The sequence below is a fragment of the Lissotriton vulgaris genome, unplaced genomic scaffold (assembly GCF_964263255.1).
Source record: "Lissotriton vulgaris unplaced genomic scaffold, aLisVul1.2 SCAFFOLD_638, whole genome shotgun sequence".
Lineage (NCBI taxonomy): Eukaryota > Metazoa > Chordata > Amphibia > Caudata > Salamandridae > Lissotriton > Lissotriton vulgaris.
In genome coordinates this window covers 939913-954495 of record NW_028249064.1, presented here as the reverse complement: position 1 = coordinate 954495, position 14583 = coordinate 939913, and the positions used below count along the sequence as shown (strand labels likewise).

Here is a 14583-nt window from a genome sequence, read left to right as displayed (position 1 = left end):
TGGCATGTGGTAGGCTGAGAGGTACAGCTTCTTTCCCTCCACCCGTGGTGGAAACCTAATAAACGCACAAGGTGTTTTGTAGCCAATCAATTTATGAATGTAAAGAGGACGTGGAGGGGAAATGTTATAAACGTAGCAGAAAGATCTAGGGTCAGGAAAAAAATGAGTAGGTTAATTTAAAGCCTGGTAGATGGCCCATCATTCAGCCTGGTTTGTTGGAGTCTGTGTTGACTGGTTGTTTGAAAGTGGTGGGGTGTAAAACTTGCCCTAAATTTCAAATGAGTACCTTAAAATTCTAGATGGGTTTTGGGGAGGAGGCGAGGCAGCGGTTGTCCTGTTCTCCAGAAATTTTGAAATAAGTGGTGGTAAATAGTCCATTTTAGAGCCCAGTTTTCACAATGCTTTTCTACATGCCAGAGGTTCTGAAAGGGCACTCTTGAAATATCCAAGTACTTTCATGATGTGCCAGTGAAGCCTAATGTTTGTGAGTAGTTGTCCCCATTTTTTTCAAAATGGGTTGTGTACCCCCCACATCCTTTATACGTGGATAATTTTCTCCGATGTGGCAGGAGTAGTATTTTGTCTTTGGTGCCACTCTTATACCAGGGTGGCCATGTCAAAAATTGCTTTTAGTAAGTCCAAACCAGAGATCTGCATGGCTGCAAGCTCCATCCCACCCCCATATCTGACATGGCTGTTCTCTATTGCGACAATGATCATTTTCAAGATGCCAGGGCCAGCAGTTCATCATGGGTGACTCGTATCTCCTTATACCAAGAATTTCCTCCAGCGTGCCGGCCCTTTAATTTCCCATGGTTGGCCCGTGCCTTATGCCAAGATTACCATCATTAAGTTAGCAACAGCAGATGTGGCCTCCTTTTGATTCAGCTGCCTCACGTGTTTGCAGTGTAGGTTTTGAGGAGTGGTCATGCAAAGGTGCAGCAAGTCACATGATCAATGACTAACACCCTGATGATTTATTTTTGTAATCCTCTGCGTAGCACTTGTTAAGGAATGATCTGCTCAATCCAATTTGCATTCTGTTTTCATCTTCTGAAACAAAGTAAAGTGGTCTTCAACCCAGAAAAGAGCTCTGAGACTATCACATTCCATACACTGCTTTTCTTGTCACAAATAACCTCGGAATAGGACTGGTCATTTTATTTTTAGACACCAGCTTACTGGACTGTAAAGAATACTTTAAAATCTAGTCCGTTTTGTTTTACTCTCTATTTATACATGGCTCAGTGTTTGTGGTATGCTCATCCATCATTTTTAGGTCGAGCCTAGAGCAGCGCATACACTGCTTGCTCGACTTTTAGTAAGGGGGTTTTCAAAGTGCTACCAGAGGCTTTTGCTGGACTCAAGCTGGTGGTAACGTGTTCTGCAGACAAATTGCAAAAGAGGCAGCGCAAGCCCAAAAACCTGTCCTCGCAGCCCCCACACTCCCCGGGGCTGAGGCTTCTTATCGGCGTGCAGAAAGTACAGCTGAAAGCTGCTTGGTAAGTCAGGTTGCGGCAGACACTGCCCAGCACTTCCCTTTTGAATGGAGGGGCTGCGAACTGCCTCGTTCTTCAGCTGTATTGTCGCGCTTCCTCGCCAGACCTATGGCTTTATTAATCCACATTTTTCAGCGCTGACATCTGTGGAAGCACAGCAGGAGGTACCATGAACTTTTCCTTTCTTCAGAGACGTGTGTCTGGACGTGAGCTGCTCATTCCTGTGTATGCACACTGGTGGCTTGGGGATCAGTTTGGTCTGTGAGGTGTAGTTTGTTTTGTATTGCTATTGCCTTCATTTAGTTCTTCATTCCACTGGCGAGGCGCTGGAGTACAGGTATAGTACTGCTCCACGGGATCGTTACAGATTAAAGAGTTTGTGTTTGTAAGGATAACCCCTTATTCGGGGAGTGTCACTATTGTGGCCCTAAACTCTCTGCTTATGGCAGAGTTGGCCGTTTTAGTTGCCTGGGATCATTGCACCTAAAAATGCAGACTCCGAAATAAAGCCACTTGAAGCATGAAAAGCAGGGCTTTAAGTGGGCAGGGTACTGATGGTGCTCAGCGCCGGCAGTGCTTTAAAGCAGGTGATGTGACTGGTTCCTATCGGGCGCTCCATTTTTGCTCTCCCTTCAGGGTGAAAAATAAACCTTAACTCTGGAGCAGTGCCACCCTTCACTGCCTTTAATGTAAATTCAGAGACTCGTAGGTATTTCACCGTCTCATATAGAACATTGAAAATGCTTCAGTTCTGAAATGATAAGAAAACTATAGTTGTTGCTTATTTATCTTATCCAACTAGCAACCATTGGCAAAGCCAATAGTCCTGGCTTGTTGTGGGTGTAATGTTACTTGTTGTATTTTATGTGTGAATGCAATGACAGAAGCAGCAAATTACCAGTGGGGCTACACATAATGCCAAGCACACATTTTTAGCTTACTTTTTAAGCCACGCTCTAATCACATCGGCCACGTCCCTCTGAGAGACACTCCCCCCGTTTTTTAATTCTACTTAACCCCTTCCATGCGGCCGCGATTCCCCTGCTGTGCTGTAAACAACACGAACAGGGGCGGGCCGTGATGAACCCCAGCCGTCATCAGCACACGAGCACCGTAGTGCATGACGGCTGGGGTTCGTCATCAGCATGGAAGGGGTTAAAGCCCTTTATTATAAGTAATTCAATTTTTTCATACCAGATTCCTCACTTGCAAGATTTCAAAAGTGGCCTTCAGGGGTATAATGGCGATCAGACTGCCCCATAGGCAGTTAGGTACAGAACTCGACAGACCAGTGCCCCAAAGAAGTAGTGTAATGCATTTTATAGTATTAGGATTTTTAAAGGACTTTACATTCCCCCAGCAAAGCCTAAAGTGTTTTTTGTTACATGAATAAAATACTGCTCCCTGTCATTTATGTGGTGCTCCGCTGCCCTAGAAGGACATTGTATTATGTGGCCTAACGGCAAGAGCTGCAGACTTTGAAGCTAGGGAACCAAGTTCGAGCCTCGGCGTGGGCTCAGCATCCTGTGATTCAGGGCAAATCTCCCCATGTCTCACAACAAGCATTGGCATAGCCAATAGTTTTGCCTTTGGGACCTTATAAGTGTTTAGCCATGCAACAGTTAATGTTGTTGTAGTAAGGATATTGTGCTGCATAACTAAATACTTATAAGGTCCCAAAGGCGAAGCCTATTGGCTATGCCAATGCTTGTTATTTTTGAAAAGCCAATCTGTCAAAAAAGCTAGACCTGATGACATTGTCAATACTTGTTTTACAGTGGCCTTTTGCATGCTAGGATATTTAGGTCCACAGTTTATAACGTGAAAATAGAACCTCAAATTCCAACATTCTGCGTTTTGTTGACTGAAGTTGGGGCTGGATTAATGTGTCTTGCACAAAATAAGATCACTTATGCCCCGCGTATGGTAGACCAAGGTCCAAGTGGGTCTACAACTGTGTAGAAACTTAGGAATTAGACATTGCACTGAGGCTTACAGGCTCCTCAAGGATGAAACGGACACACTTATTGTCTTTGCCATTTCTAGGTTCCTCTACTCGATGTGGTGCATTCGGAGAACAATCTTAAAGAAAACTAGTGTAGGAAAATCTTAACCCCAAGTGCCCACTTTATAAGCTGCTAAGTTATGTTTGCACATATTTATTATACTGTATGATACTGTATTACAAAATTTCTCCCGTTTTTTTTAGAAAATAATTCTTATATACTTTTTATTCTTAAAGTAGTTTTTTAACATTGTCTAACCGTTTACCAGACAAGTCAATAGTACTTTCATATCCTCTAGGAGTTTTAGATACAGTATGAATAGGCTATTTGTTCTAATACACAATATTTTAATTTCTCGTGCACCTGAGGTAGAACATCCAATTAGTGATGATAATCTCTACTTGCCCAAGTTTAGCATTGAGTCTTGTTGTGAGAGAGTATATCCAAGAATGAATTAGAAAACTCTCCACAAATTAGATACATATCTTTTTTAATATACCACTTATGTACATAAATTGCACGACGTCTCTTTTAATGATTTATAAAATTTACTGTATTGTCGTTTTTTATGTGCTTTTATGACCAAATGTCCGAAATAAAGCTGCTTCTGACTGACTGAAAATAAGACCACTTGGCAGATTCTAGTACTTGTAGCTGGTAATTGACATAAATGAAAACCTATGTTTTTACTTGCACTGGTCTCTTCAGTTAACCGCATGCGCGCTAGTGCAATTCCGCTCCTGTGCTGAGTTTTTTAAAACCGCACTTTACGTGACGAGCTGGGCTCGTCACCAGCGTGCGAGGAGGCTACGCCATGACGAGCCCAGCTCGTCATGAGCGTGGAAGGGGTTAAGATTGCATTGCGTATATAGCAACCTCTTGTGAATAGGCATGAAAAGTTTTAGGTAATGTGGATGGAAACGGGACTGCAGTCTGTTCCTCTTTTTGTTGGGCAACATTTGCTTAATGATTTAAATACTAATGTACTCCTTTTTATTTTTTAAAAGCTCTTTTTATTGCACAAAAAACAGAAAATCGTTGTGAAAGCAGCTTGCAGGGCAATGGTAAAACGCAAGCATACAGTGGCCAATTTTCATCTGATCCCCGAAGCCCCCACACTCCTCTTCCCGCAACCATTTACAAATTAGTAACAAAGTCCATATGTCTTTGGCCCCGAGCATCACTGTTAATATCAGTCATAGGTGCACATAACCCTCTCCGATACGCGTTCCATTGCCCCCATATTTTAGTCCATTTGTTCGGACAGTTCTTACTCTCATAGATCAACCTCTCCGCCTGCATACACCAGTCCATATCCTTCTGCCAGTCACCTAGACGTAGTGTTGACTCTGCTCCCCACAGCCATGCCACATTATGTTTAGCCACCATGAACCCCAGTGTGAGCCAAACGCAGTCCATATGGGGAGATCTGTTTTGTCCCAAATAGGAGGTACCATTTTGCTGACAGCTCCAAGTCACACCCACAGTCATTATTAAGACTATCAAAAACAGCCATCCAAAATCTTTGTGGAGTCCTGGGCAGCCCCATATCACACGAAAAAAGATTCCCTCTTGACAGTCTTTCTTGTGGCATAATGCTGTATCTATTTTACCAATGTTGTGCTAGCATTGGATCACTTGTGAAGAATTTTTAGGTTGTACCATACAAGATCGTGATCTGATGGCCACCTCCTGGGATGACGCCAAAGCCTCAGGCCGCGCATTGTCATCGAGGCTCCCCAAATCATGCTCCCAACTTCCTCGCTAGCTGGTCAAATGGTCTGGGGCGTTATTTAGCAGCTTTTTGTTTGTAAGCGAGTTCCTTTTCTGGGGAGATTGTCACGTAACAGCCTATCCTCCAATGGGGAGGACTCTGGGATCACTTCGCCCCAGAGCAACACTTTTTGAAGGGCATGACGGATTTGTAAATAGCGGTAGGTCTCCGTGGATGCCACTTGGTATTCTCATTGCTCCTCCTAGAAAGTTAATACTTTGCGGTGTTTCCACAAGTCTCCCACCCTTGACAGGCCTATGAGATCACACTCCTCAAAACCCCCCTACATGGCCAGGGTACCCATTGTGTGGAATACCACAAGGGAGTGGCTTGTGTATTAGTGTACTCCTTTTTAATTGAATCCTGGGAATTGTCTTCTGTTTGTTGCTTCAGCAGCCTGGGATTTCCAAGTGTTCGTGCAGGTATCTTTGGTGACTGGTCCTTCCTTTGTCCGTAAATGTGTGGTTTGCTATCAGTCTGGAAATTTGATGGAGCCTAAATTGTCCAGACCAGAGTCTGTACCTCTCAATACCATCAGCATAATCTTTTGCCTCGGACCATGACAGCTGTGCCTCTCTCCCTTGCCACTTGCAGTGTATGTGACCCCCAAGCAGCTCTCACATGTTTACTATACGATTGAAGGCTCTGGAGGCTGCAGGTGAAATTTGTCCTTTTCCAGTAACTCCTCTCCACAATAGGAATTTGTGGTATCAACTCTTGGCTAACTCTCATGTTTCTAATGCAGTGCTATCAGTGTGTCGCACCAACTCTTGTATTCTCCACCTGCATTTAGATCTCAATCATCATCGAAGAGAAGAATATCTTGGCCACTGAGAACAGAACTTTGAAAGAGCGGCAGAGCAGCATTGATTCTTTTGAGGGCACAGGGGTCACAGGCAAGAAGCTGCTTCTACTGCAGAGCCAGATCGAGCAGCTTCAGGAAGAGAACTTCAGGTACGTGGGAAGGGACGAAATGGTTTGGTGCAGGTTGGGACGTGCAGTTCTTTTCTTTGATAGGAGCCTTTATTTTTTTGCGGTCGGTTAAGAACAAGATTCTAGCCAGAGAAGCAATACTGTGTTACTTTCTTTATTTCTCCTCCTCACCATGTCTCCTGCAAGCTGTGCGCAAACATAGCTCTTGGTGTTTTATAGTGAAAGGTTATTTATGAAATATAATCCGCACATAAACCTTGTGTATTACTATGACAGAAATTAGTACGATAATCTCAGCAGCCATCATATAGAATACAATGACCATTAGACAACCCCAAAGCATTTTAAAGATCACTTTCCTACTAACTTTAACATACTAGTCCAATACCTTGTGTGTGTGTGTATATATATATATATATATATATATATATATCTGGACAAAGCTAAACCTCTGAAGAGCTATAATGATAGTGAAACACGTGTCAGGGGTGGCATTTTTATTAATTTCAGGTTGACTTGGTTGGCATTTTACCAATGCACAGCTGTAATACTGTGCCTGGATTGGTAAACAGCTTTTGACATTTTACAGTTCACCATGGATGGCACTGTGCTAGTCCTACGCTTAAAAACTTTACTGTAGAAATGGCAAAATACTTTTTCCCTTTCCATCTCGGTATGGATGGCACACTGCTAATCCTATGCTTAAAGATTTTGATAGAAAAGCAGACATTTGAGGTGAACAAATGTAGTGCAGCTGGTGTTGAGGGTGCTCTATAGGGAGTTCTCTGCTTCTTTTTTTGCTTATACATCACCTTCATTCTTTCCTCACTTGAAAGAATACAGTACAGGACACTCTGCATGTATGCACTGTGGAGTGTCCTGTACGATATTCTTTCAAGTGAGGAATAAATGAAGGGGATTTAATGGATTTTCGAGATACGTGCAGGACCGCCACGTAGCTGAGCCCCACATTACCAGACTTTGTGATTGGTATATATATATATTTATATATCACAATCCGCGCGCTTGTCTATCGATCCCCTCTCGGCTTGAAAAAGGCAAGAGCAGACCCAGATTCTTTCCAAGTGATTTTATTTTGCTATCACCTTGTCGCCATGACTCGTTTCGGCCGGTAAAGACGGCCTTGATCACATGACAGCGCATGGGCGGCAATGCCTCCTTTTAAAGTGCAAAGTGCAACAGCATAGAAATAAAAAACATACTGCACATTTTATAACATTCACATCTATTACAGCATAAATGCTAAAATAGTGTTAAAAATTAGCATATGATATTGCAATAACCACCAGGAAACAAATCTCTGTAAAACAGAGTAAAATACATAAAAGCTACCCAATAAATATATATATGGATACATTCCTATATATTGTTTAAAGCAATATTGATGGGTACGGGGATATATATCCATCTCAATGTCACTCAACCCCTTCATCATATGTATATTTTCGTTTTCCCGGTTGATGCTAAAATTTCCTGCTGTTGTAAGAATAAAGTGACTAACTGGTAGATTCATCAAAGACCCGTTTTGCGAGTCTTTAATAGCGATTCATAAGGAATCGCTATTACAGACTCGCAAAACGAGATTCATGTAGGAATCGCAAAATAAATTGCGATTCCTACACATTCCTTATTTGCGAATTGACAGTTCACGAGACCTAAAAATTGCACTCGCAAAGGGGCAGATTCTCAGAATCTGGCCCTTTGCGAGCGCAATTTAGCTTGATGAATCTACCTGTAAGTGCTTAAAAAGTATGCCCCCCAATATCCTAGAAAAAGACGAGACCCCTGTAAGTAAATATTTTGTGCAAATGTGTAAAAAAGGGCAAAAAAAAGTCTTATGTGCAAAGATAGTGCGAGCAGCTTTAGCAAATATCTGACCAATATTCTAGGTATGGGCAATGCCAATTACCATAAAGTGCCTGAATGCTACCTACATCACGGTCAATATAAAAGAGATAGGAGGACAAAAAAACTGTAGTTAATTTGAGGAAAGATCAATAGGCTTATTACCACAAAATGATAAATACAATGTATAAAATCATTCCAACCTAAAATCTCAATAAATGAGCTAAAATCCTCCTGTTGTGTAGTGATTCTCAACCAATTAATACATAAAATATATACAAGTTGTTAGATACCTCTATTCTGGTGTCTAAGATTTAGGGGCATAGATCTTATTTTAGTAATACCCCAATTTGTTTTTTTTTAGTTAAAAAAAAAAAAACTTTTCAGAAGACAGTGGTGTACATCAGTTATACAGTGCAGGATATATAATCGTACCTGGAAAACAATTATGGGTAATGGGTTGGGTACCTTCAACATTGTTCCTTACAATTCTTTAATGTACATATAGAAGTGCGAGTGGTTCGTCTGCCCGGGCAATCAGGTGGGTTCGCAGATGTGACCCCTATATTCGTTCCAATTAGACCAGATATCAATCCATTTCTTCGGGCACCCCCTAGCTACATACACGGTCTTCTCCTGTAGCATGCACCAGTCAATGTCTGACTTCCAGAGACCAAGTTTTGGAGGCCCAGCAGCCCCCAACAGCCTAGTAATATTCCTTTTTGCGATGGCAAAGTCAAGTGTGGCCCAGATCCTCCCACGGGGTGACAGATCCGTTGGCTCCCATATATTCAATAGACATCTTTTTGCCTCAACCCGGAGCTCAACCTCCCATACCTCCTGCATACATTGGTGTATCCATCGCCAATAGACCTGGAGCATTGGGCACTCCCATATGATGTGGAAGAATGTCCCTGCCTCTCCACACCCCTTCCGACATAGCCCGTCTGCACTGCGGCCCATTAATTGCAATCTAGTCCCTGAAATATAGACCCGGTGGAGAATCTTAAGTTGGATCAGGCGGAGTCGAGCCAAGATGGTCACCTCCTTAGGGGGTGCTAGCGCACTGTTCCACTCCTCCTCATCTATTTCCAGCCAGTCAGCCTCCCACTTAATTTTCAGGGTTTTGAGGAGATCTGGGGAGTTGTTAATGATTTTTTTTGTAAGTGAGGGAGATGGCGTGTTCGGGAAGGGGACCATCCAGTAGTATGTCCTCTAAGGGGGACGAGGTTGGGGGAAGCTGACCCTGCCAGGATGTTCGATTCGAGGGAGTGTCGGACCTGCATGCACCGGAAGTGTTCTGTTTGTGCAAGCTCATACGTCTGCTGGAGTGAAGCAAAGGACACCACGCCTCCGGAACCCCATAGATCTCTAATGTGAGAAATCCCTATCGGGTCCCAGTTGCGGAACCCCTTGGTGCGTCCCAAGGTACCCAGTTTTTCAGAGGCCCATAGCGGGGTCGCGAGAGTTAGGGTGTCTGCCCATCCCAATTTACGTTGCACTATGTGCCAAATTTGTACTGAGTGTTTGGTGGGCCCGGTGAGCGGGTATCTTCCCGGCCTTGAATAGAACACCGCCTCGAAGTTCCCTCCCGGCAGAAGCCACCTGTCCATTCCATACCCCGGGTCATTACCGTCACCGTAGGTGCCATGATTGATCGTTGCAAGGTGTGCAGCCCAATACGATTTACGGATGTCCGGGTATGCTATACCCCGATCGAACCAGCCTAGTGTAAGCTTCTGGAGGGAGATGCGAGGCATTACGGCCCACAGGAGCTCCCGAAGCGCGGTTTCGAGAGATTTAAAGTACGGCTGCAGCACCAAGTCTGGGTAGTTCTGTAGGGCATACAAGAATCTCGGCAGCGCCATCATTTTAAAGAGCGACGCCCGGCCTAGCCGGGACAGTGGGAGCTTCCGGCACGATGCCGAGTCTTTTTTAAACCGTTGCAATGGGGGCACGAGATTCCTCTCGTATCGGGTAGCAGCGTCTTTAGAAACAAAAATACCATGGTACTTAAACCCATCTCTGGCCGCTTCAATTGGGCAGCCACGGGGGATCACCGGCGAGTCGCCGTTGAGGACATACATAACAGATTTACCCCAGTTTATACTATATCCCGAGTTCCTCCCGAAGCTGGCAAAAATGTCCATAGCCACTATAAGTGACTTGCGAGGTCTAGTGAGGTACAGAAGGATGTCATCTGCATAGAGCGATATCCTGTCCTCCAATCCTTCTGTCCACCGGAGCCCCTTTAGGGAAAGGTCTTGTCTGATGCAGGCAGATAGCGGTTCCAAAGATAGGGCAAAAAGCAGAGGCGAGAGGGGACACCCCTGCCTCGTCCCCACTCTCCAAGCGGAAGACCTCAGATTTTGTTGTTCACTGTGACTTGGGCCAGGGGCTCCGAATAGAGGAGACTCACCCACCCAATAAATGTAGGGCCAAAGCCCAGCTTCCGGTAGACCCCCATCATATAGGGCCATTCCAAAGTATCAAACGCCATATCGGCATCAAGTGATACAACTACTGCCTCCTGTAAATGTAAATGTACATGTATTTATATAGCGCAAATCACCGACCCGGTATCTAAGCGCTTGCTTAGGGAACCCATCCTGGTATTCCCCTGTGAGATAGCCCCGGCAGGGTATCCACAAGGTGAAAGCCAGGCATCCCACCGCGAGGGCCCGTTGTGGAGATTAAGCAAGCTATTGCACAGAGTCGCAGAGTGTGAACCCGTGAATCGAGTAGGCACCGGAGCGAGAATTGTCGAGTCCATGGACATTTTAGGACTCAAGACCCCGCCGAGCCGGGAATTGAACCCTGGTCCCAGTCTGACCTCTGCTTCCAGGTCTGCCTCCTCTAACCAGTGAGCCACACTTCTCCACACCCTCCTCGCGGAGGGTGTGGCAACGTCCCAGCAAGCCATGCAGTCGGCGGAGATTGAGTGCCGTGTTGTGATGTGGCATAAAGCCAGACTGGTCCGGGTGAACAAGCGATGGCAGGACTGGTTTGAGCCTATTGGCTAAGACCTTAGCCAGGATTTTAGGCTCCGCGTTGAGCAAAGAGATAGGCCTATAAGATGCACACGAATCCCTGGGTTTGCCCTCCTTGGGGATGGCCACAATAGTGGCTATCTGTTGGTCCCTTGTCAACACTCCCTGTTCCTTGCTCTCCTCAAACATCCGCTTCAGAGAGCTCAGGCCGTCCGACTTGAGCTTATAGAGTTCGATGGGCAACCCCTTAGGCCCCATGGCCTTCTCTGACCGTAGGTCACAGATTGCTCGGCCTAGTTCCTCTGTAGTGAGCGGCGCTTCTAATGTTTCCCGCTCTGTCTCAGTAGACGGATGTCCGCCAGAAGGTCCACTGAGTCCTCCTCTGACCGATCAGACCCTCTACTATAGACCTTCCGGCAGTGTCGCTCAAACTCTTTGACCACCGCACGTGGTTCAGTAACGATCTCTCTCGACTCAGTCCTGAGTTCCGCCACTACTTTCTGTTGTTGATGCCTTTTGTCCAACCAGGATATGAGCCTGCCAGCTTTGTCGCCCTGGTCGTAGATCCTGCCCTCCCTGTCTCTGAGAATAGTTTTGGCGGCGTCGGTGGCCAGTGCCTTATATTCAGCTTGCTTAAGCGTCAATCGATGGGTAGTCTCCGGGTCACCCCTATCAAGTCCCACCACCTCCAAGTCTCGTACCTCGCCCTCAAGTTGGACCAGCTGCCCCTCCCGCTCCTTACTGCGGCTCGCAATTTCCGACAGGGCCTCCCCCCGGAGTACTGTTTTTTAAAGGCATCCTACAACACCCCCGCAGAGTCCACTGTCCCCCTCATTCTCCTCAAGGTAACGGCTGATCGCCAGTGTTAGAGCTTTACGTGTGTCCTCATTGCCAAGATGCCAGGCATTGATAGGCGCAATACTTCCCTCCCGCCTGTCCCCTATAGTGAGGTGGACCAACAAGGGGGAGTGGTCAGAAATTCCCCGCGCTAAATGAGTAGCGTCTTGAACGACGGTGCCGTACTGCAGTGGTGTAAATAAATAATCTAGGCGGGAGAGTGAGCCATGAGGGCCTGAGAAGGTGGTGTACTCTGTCATTGGGGTGCCTGAAACGCCATTAGTCGGTGAGGCCAAACGTCTCCGTGAAATCAGCCAACCAGGTGGGGCTAGCAGGCATGTCCCTTGGGGGTATCTATCAGTGTCCAGAGATCACCGCGTTGAAGTCGCCCCCCACAAAAAGTTGTCCGTCCGGGAGGGAAAGAAGCAATTTCCCTAAGTCCTGAAAGGAGTGTGCCTGAAGCCCGGGTGGGACATAACTGGTGACCAAGTTGAGCCTACGACCCTCCCATTTACCCGAGATGGCCGCAAATCGACCCAGTGTGTCTGTATCTGTGTGGTATATGACTAAGGGGAGGCCACGCCACACCATAACTACCACCCCGCGGGATCCTGAGGTGAAGCCAGCATGGACCACAAGGGAATACCCCCATCTGTTGAGCACGTGACAGGTGTTACCCAGGAGGTGGGTCTCCTGCAGGAGCACTACATCCGGCAAGTGTTGTTTAATGAATTGCAGCTCTATGGTCCTCTTGAGTTTGTCCCCCAGCCCGTTGACGTTCCAACTCATGATCTTTAGGCTTTTATCCCACCCCATCACAGTTGGTAGAGCAAAGTACTATAAAACCCTTGAATTTCCTGGTACATTGCATTGAAACACTCAGTTCAATAGGCTGTGACAACACCAACCAGGGCCTAAACCCCCTCCCCACCGCCCCCCCCCCGTCCCCAGCCCCCCAACATGGCTGTTGCAAGACATCAAAACATCCCCCCCCCCAGTTTAACCAGCCCCTCCCCAAAGACCTTTGCAGCGTCAATATGACTCACCCCCCCCCCCCCCCAACAGTTCCCCTCCTCCCTGCTCTGTAGGTTTCAAACCACCCACAACCCCAATTAGCAGAGTGCCTTTTGCCCTGTCCCAACCGGGTAGTGAGGAAAACCACCCCCTCCCGAAAAACTTTTAGGGGAAAAACGTGTGCCTGCCCCAACTCCAGCCGCTATACCCACCCCACCCGTCTCAGTGTGTCACCCTCAGCCGTGGAGCACCCAAAGCCTAGCAGCAGAGTTAAGTAGTCACTGGGCATATATCCGTACGACCCCCAAGTCTGGTCAAAGTTTTGTATCCGCCCCAGCGCAATATACATTACAGTTCAGCAAGGCGTGGTCCCCCAGCTTTCATGTTCAGCGTGCAGCTGTGCCACGGATGGTGTCCCACCTCGGACTGGTGGATCTGGAACGCCATGAACGTTGGCTCTGTACGTCTACTTCGATCCGCCCGCCGTGGTCCCAGGGGATGCGGCCCGGTGGTCCCTCCATGAGCCATGATCTTGTCGTGCTTGTTCGTTTGGGGCTGCTGTGTCAAGCCAATTCTGGACCTCCACCGGCATGGTGAAGTACAAGGACTTACCCCCTGAGATGACCTTTAGCTTGGCCGGAAAGAACATCATGTATTTTATGCCTTTGTCTCGGAGCGCCGCCTTGACGCCCAAGAAGGATCGCCGTTCCTGCTGGACGTTCAGTGTGTAGTCAGGAAAAAACCGAATCTTGGCTCCCTCGTGCTGCAGGTCTCCCTTTTGTCTCGCCGCCTGCAGGATGGCGTCGCGGTCCCTGTAATTTAGTATTTTAGCGATGATGGTCCAGGGGGCGGTGCCCCCGGCTTGTGCCTGGGAATTGGTGCGCGGTGAGCCCGTTCCACCGTGAAGATATTGGAAAGTCTTTTCGGTTTCAAATGGGTGAGGATCAAGTCCATTCCCTCCGGCACACCTACCAGGCGAATGTTGCTTCTTCGAGCCCGCCCTTCCTGATCGTCGAGGCGAAGGGCCATTTGACTGTGCTGGTGTACTAGGTCAATGATCCGGCTTTCAAGCTTCTTTTCCGAGGCCTGTAGCACTGCAATGTCCGTTGCGTTGGCCTTAGATCGTTCCGTAGTTTTACCCAAATCGGCTCGCAGCAGGTTCACTTCAATGGCGATTTTGTCTATTTTAGTTTCTAGGTTCGTACCCAACATCTGGATTGCGGTCATTATAGAGGTCCGGGATGGCTCCTTCTGGCCCGCCTGGTCCTCAGCTGCCATGCCTGTTTGTCCCTGCCCCAGAGGAACTGCGTATTTATCCAACTTGTTCGTCTGGGTGTTGGCTCCCCCTTTAGGCCTCCTGGTAAAGGGATTTGCCACTCCTGTGGTCCGTAACCCGACTGCAGGATCCACCGGTCTGCTGGACAGGGTAGGTAAGTCACTCGCCCTTATACTGTCATTTTGATAGGCCTGGTCCTTCTCTTAGCAGGGAGGCCCCCCACGTACTGTCCTCACTTGGTACCTGCTGGCGTGTGTTCGCCTCCACTGGGTCTCGTCCCGTCCGCTGCTGCTGCTCAAGATCGGGAAGCCTCACCAGGTTCGCACCCCCAGGGCCCAAAACAGTGGTAAGTATGCACTGTGCCCCTCCGGGGGCCTGCGACCACACT

At 47.1% G+C, this 14583-nt stretch overlaps 1 protein-coding gene across 1 annotated transcript in view; it reads left to right on the top strand.

Annotated features, from left to right (window-relative positions):
- HOOK2 (hook microtubule tethering protein 2) overlaps positions 1-14583 on the top strand; it is a 247428-nt gene that overhangs the window by 33515 nt on the left and 199330 nt on the right. The window contains exon 8 of the mRNA XM_086950246.1: positions 6073-6233. Within this exon, the coding sequence (XP_086806372.1) occupies positions 6073-6233 (161 nt within the window). The remainder of the gene's footprint in view (positions 1-6072; positions 6234-14583) is intronic.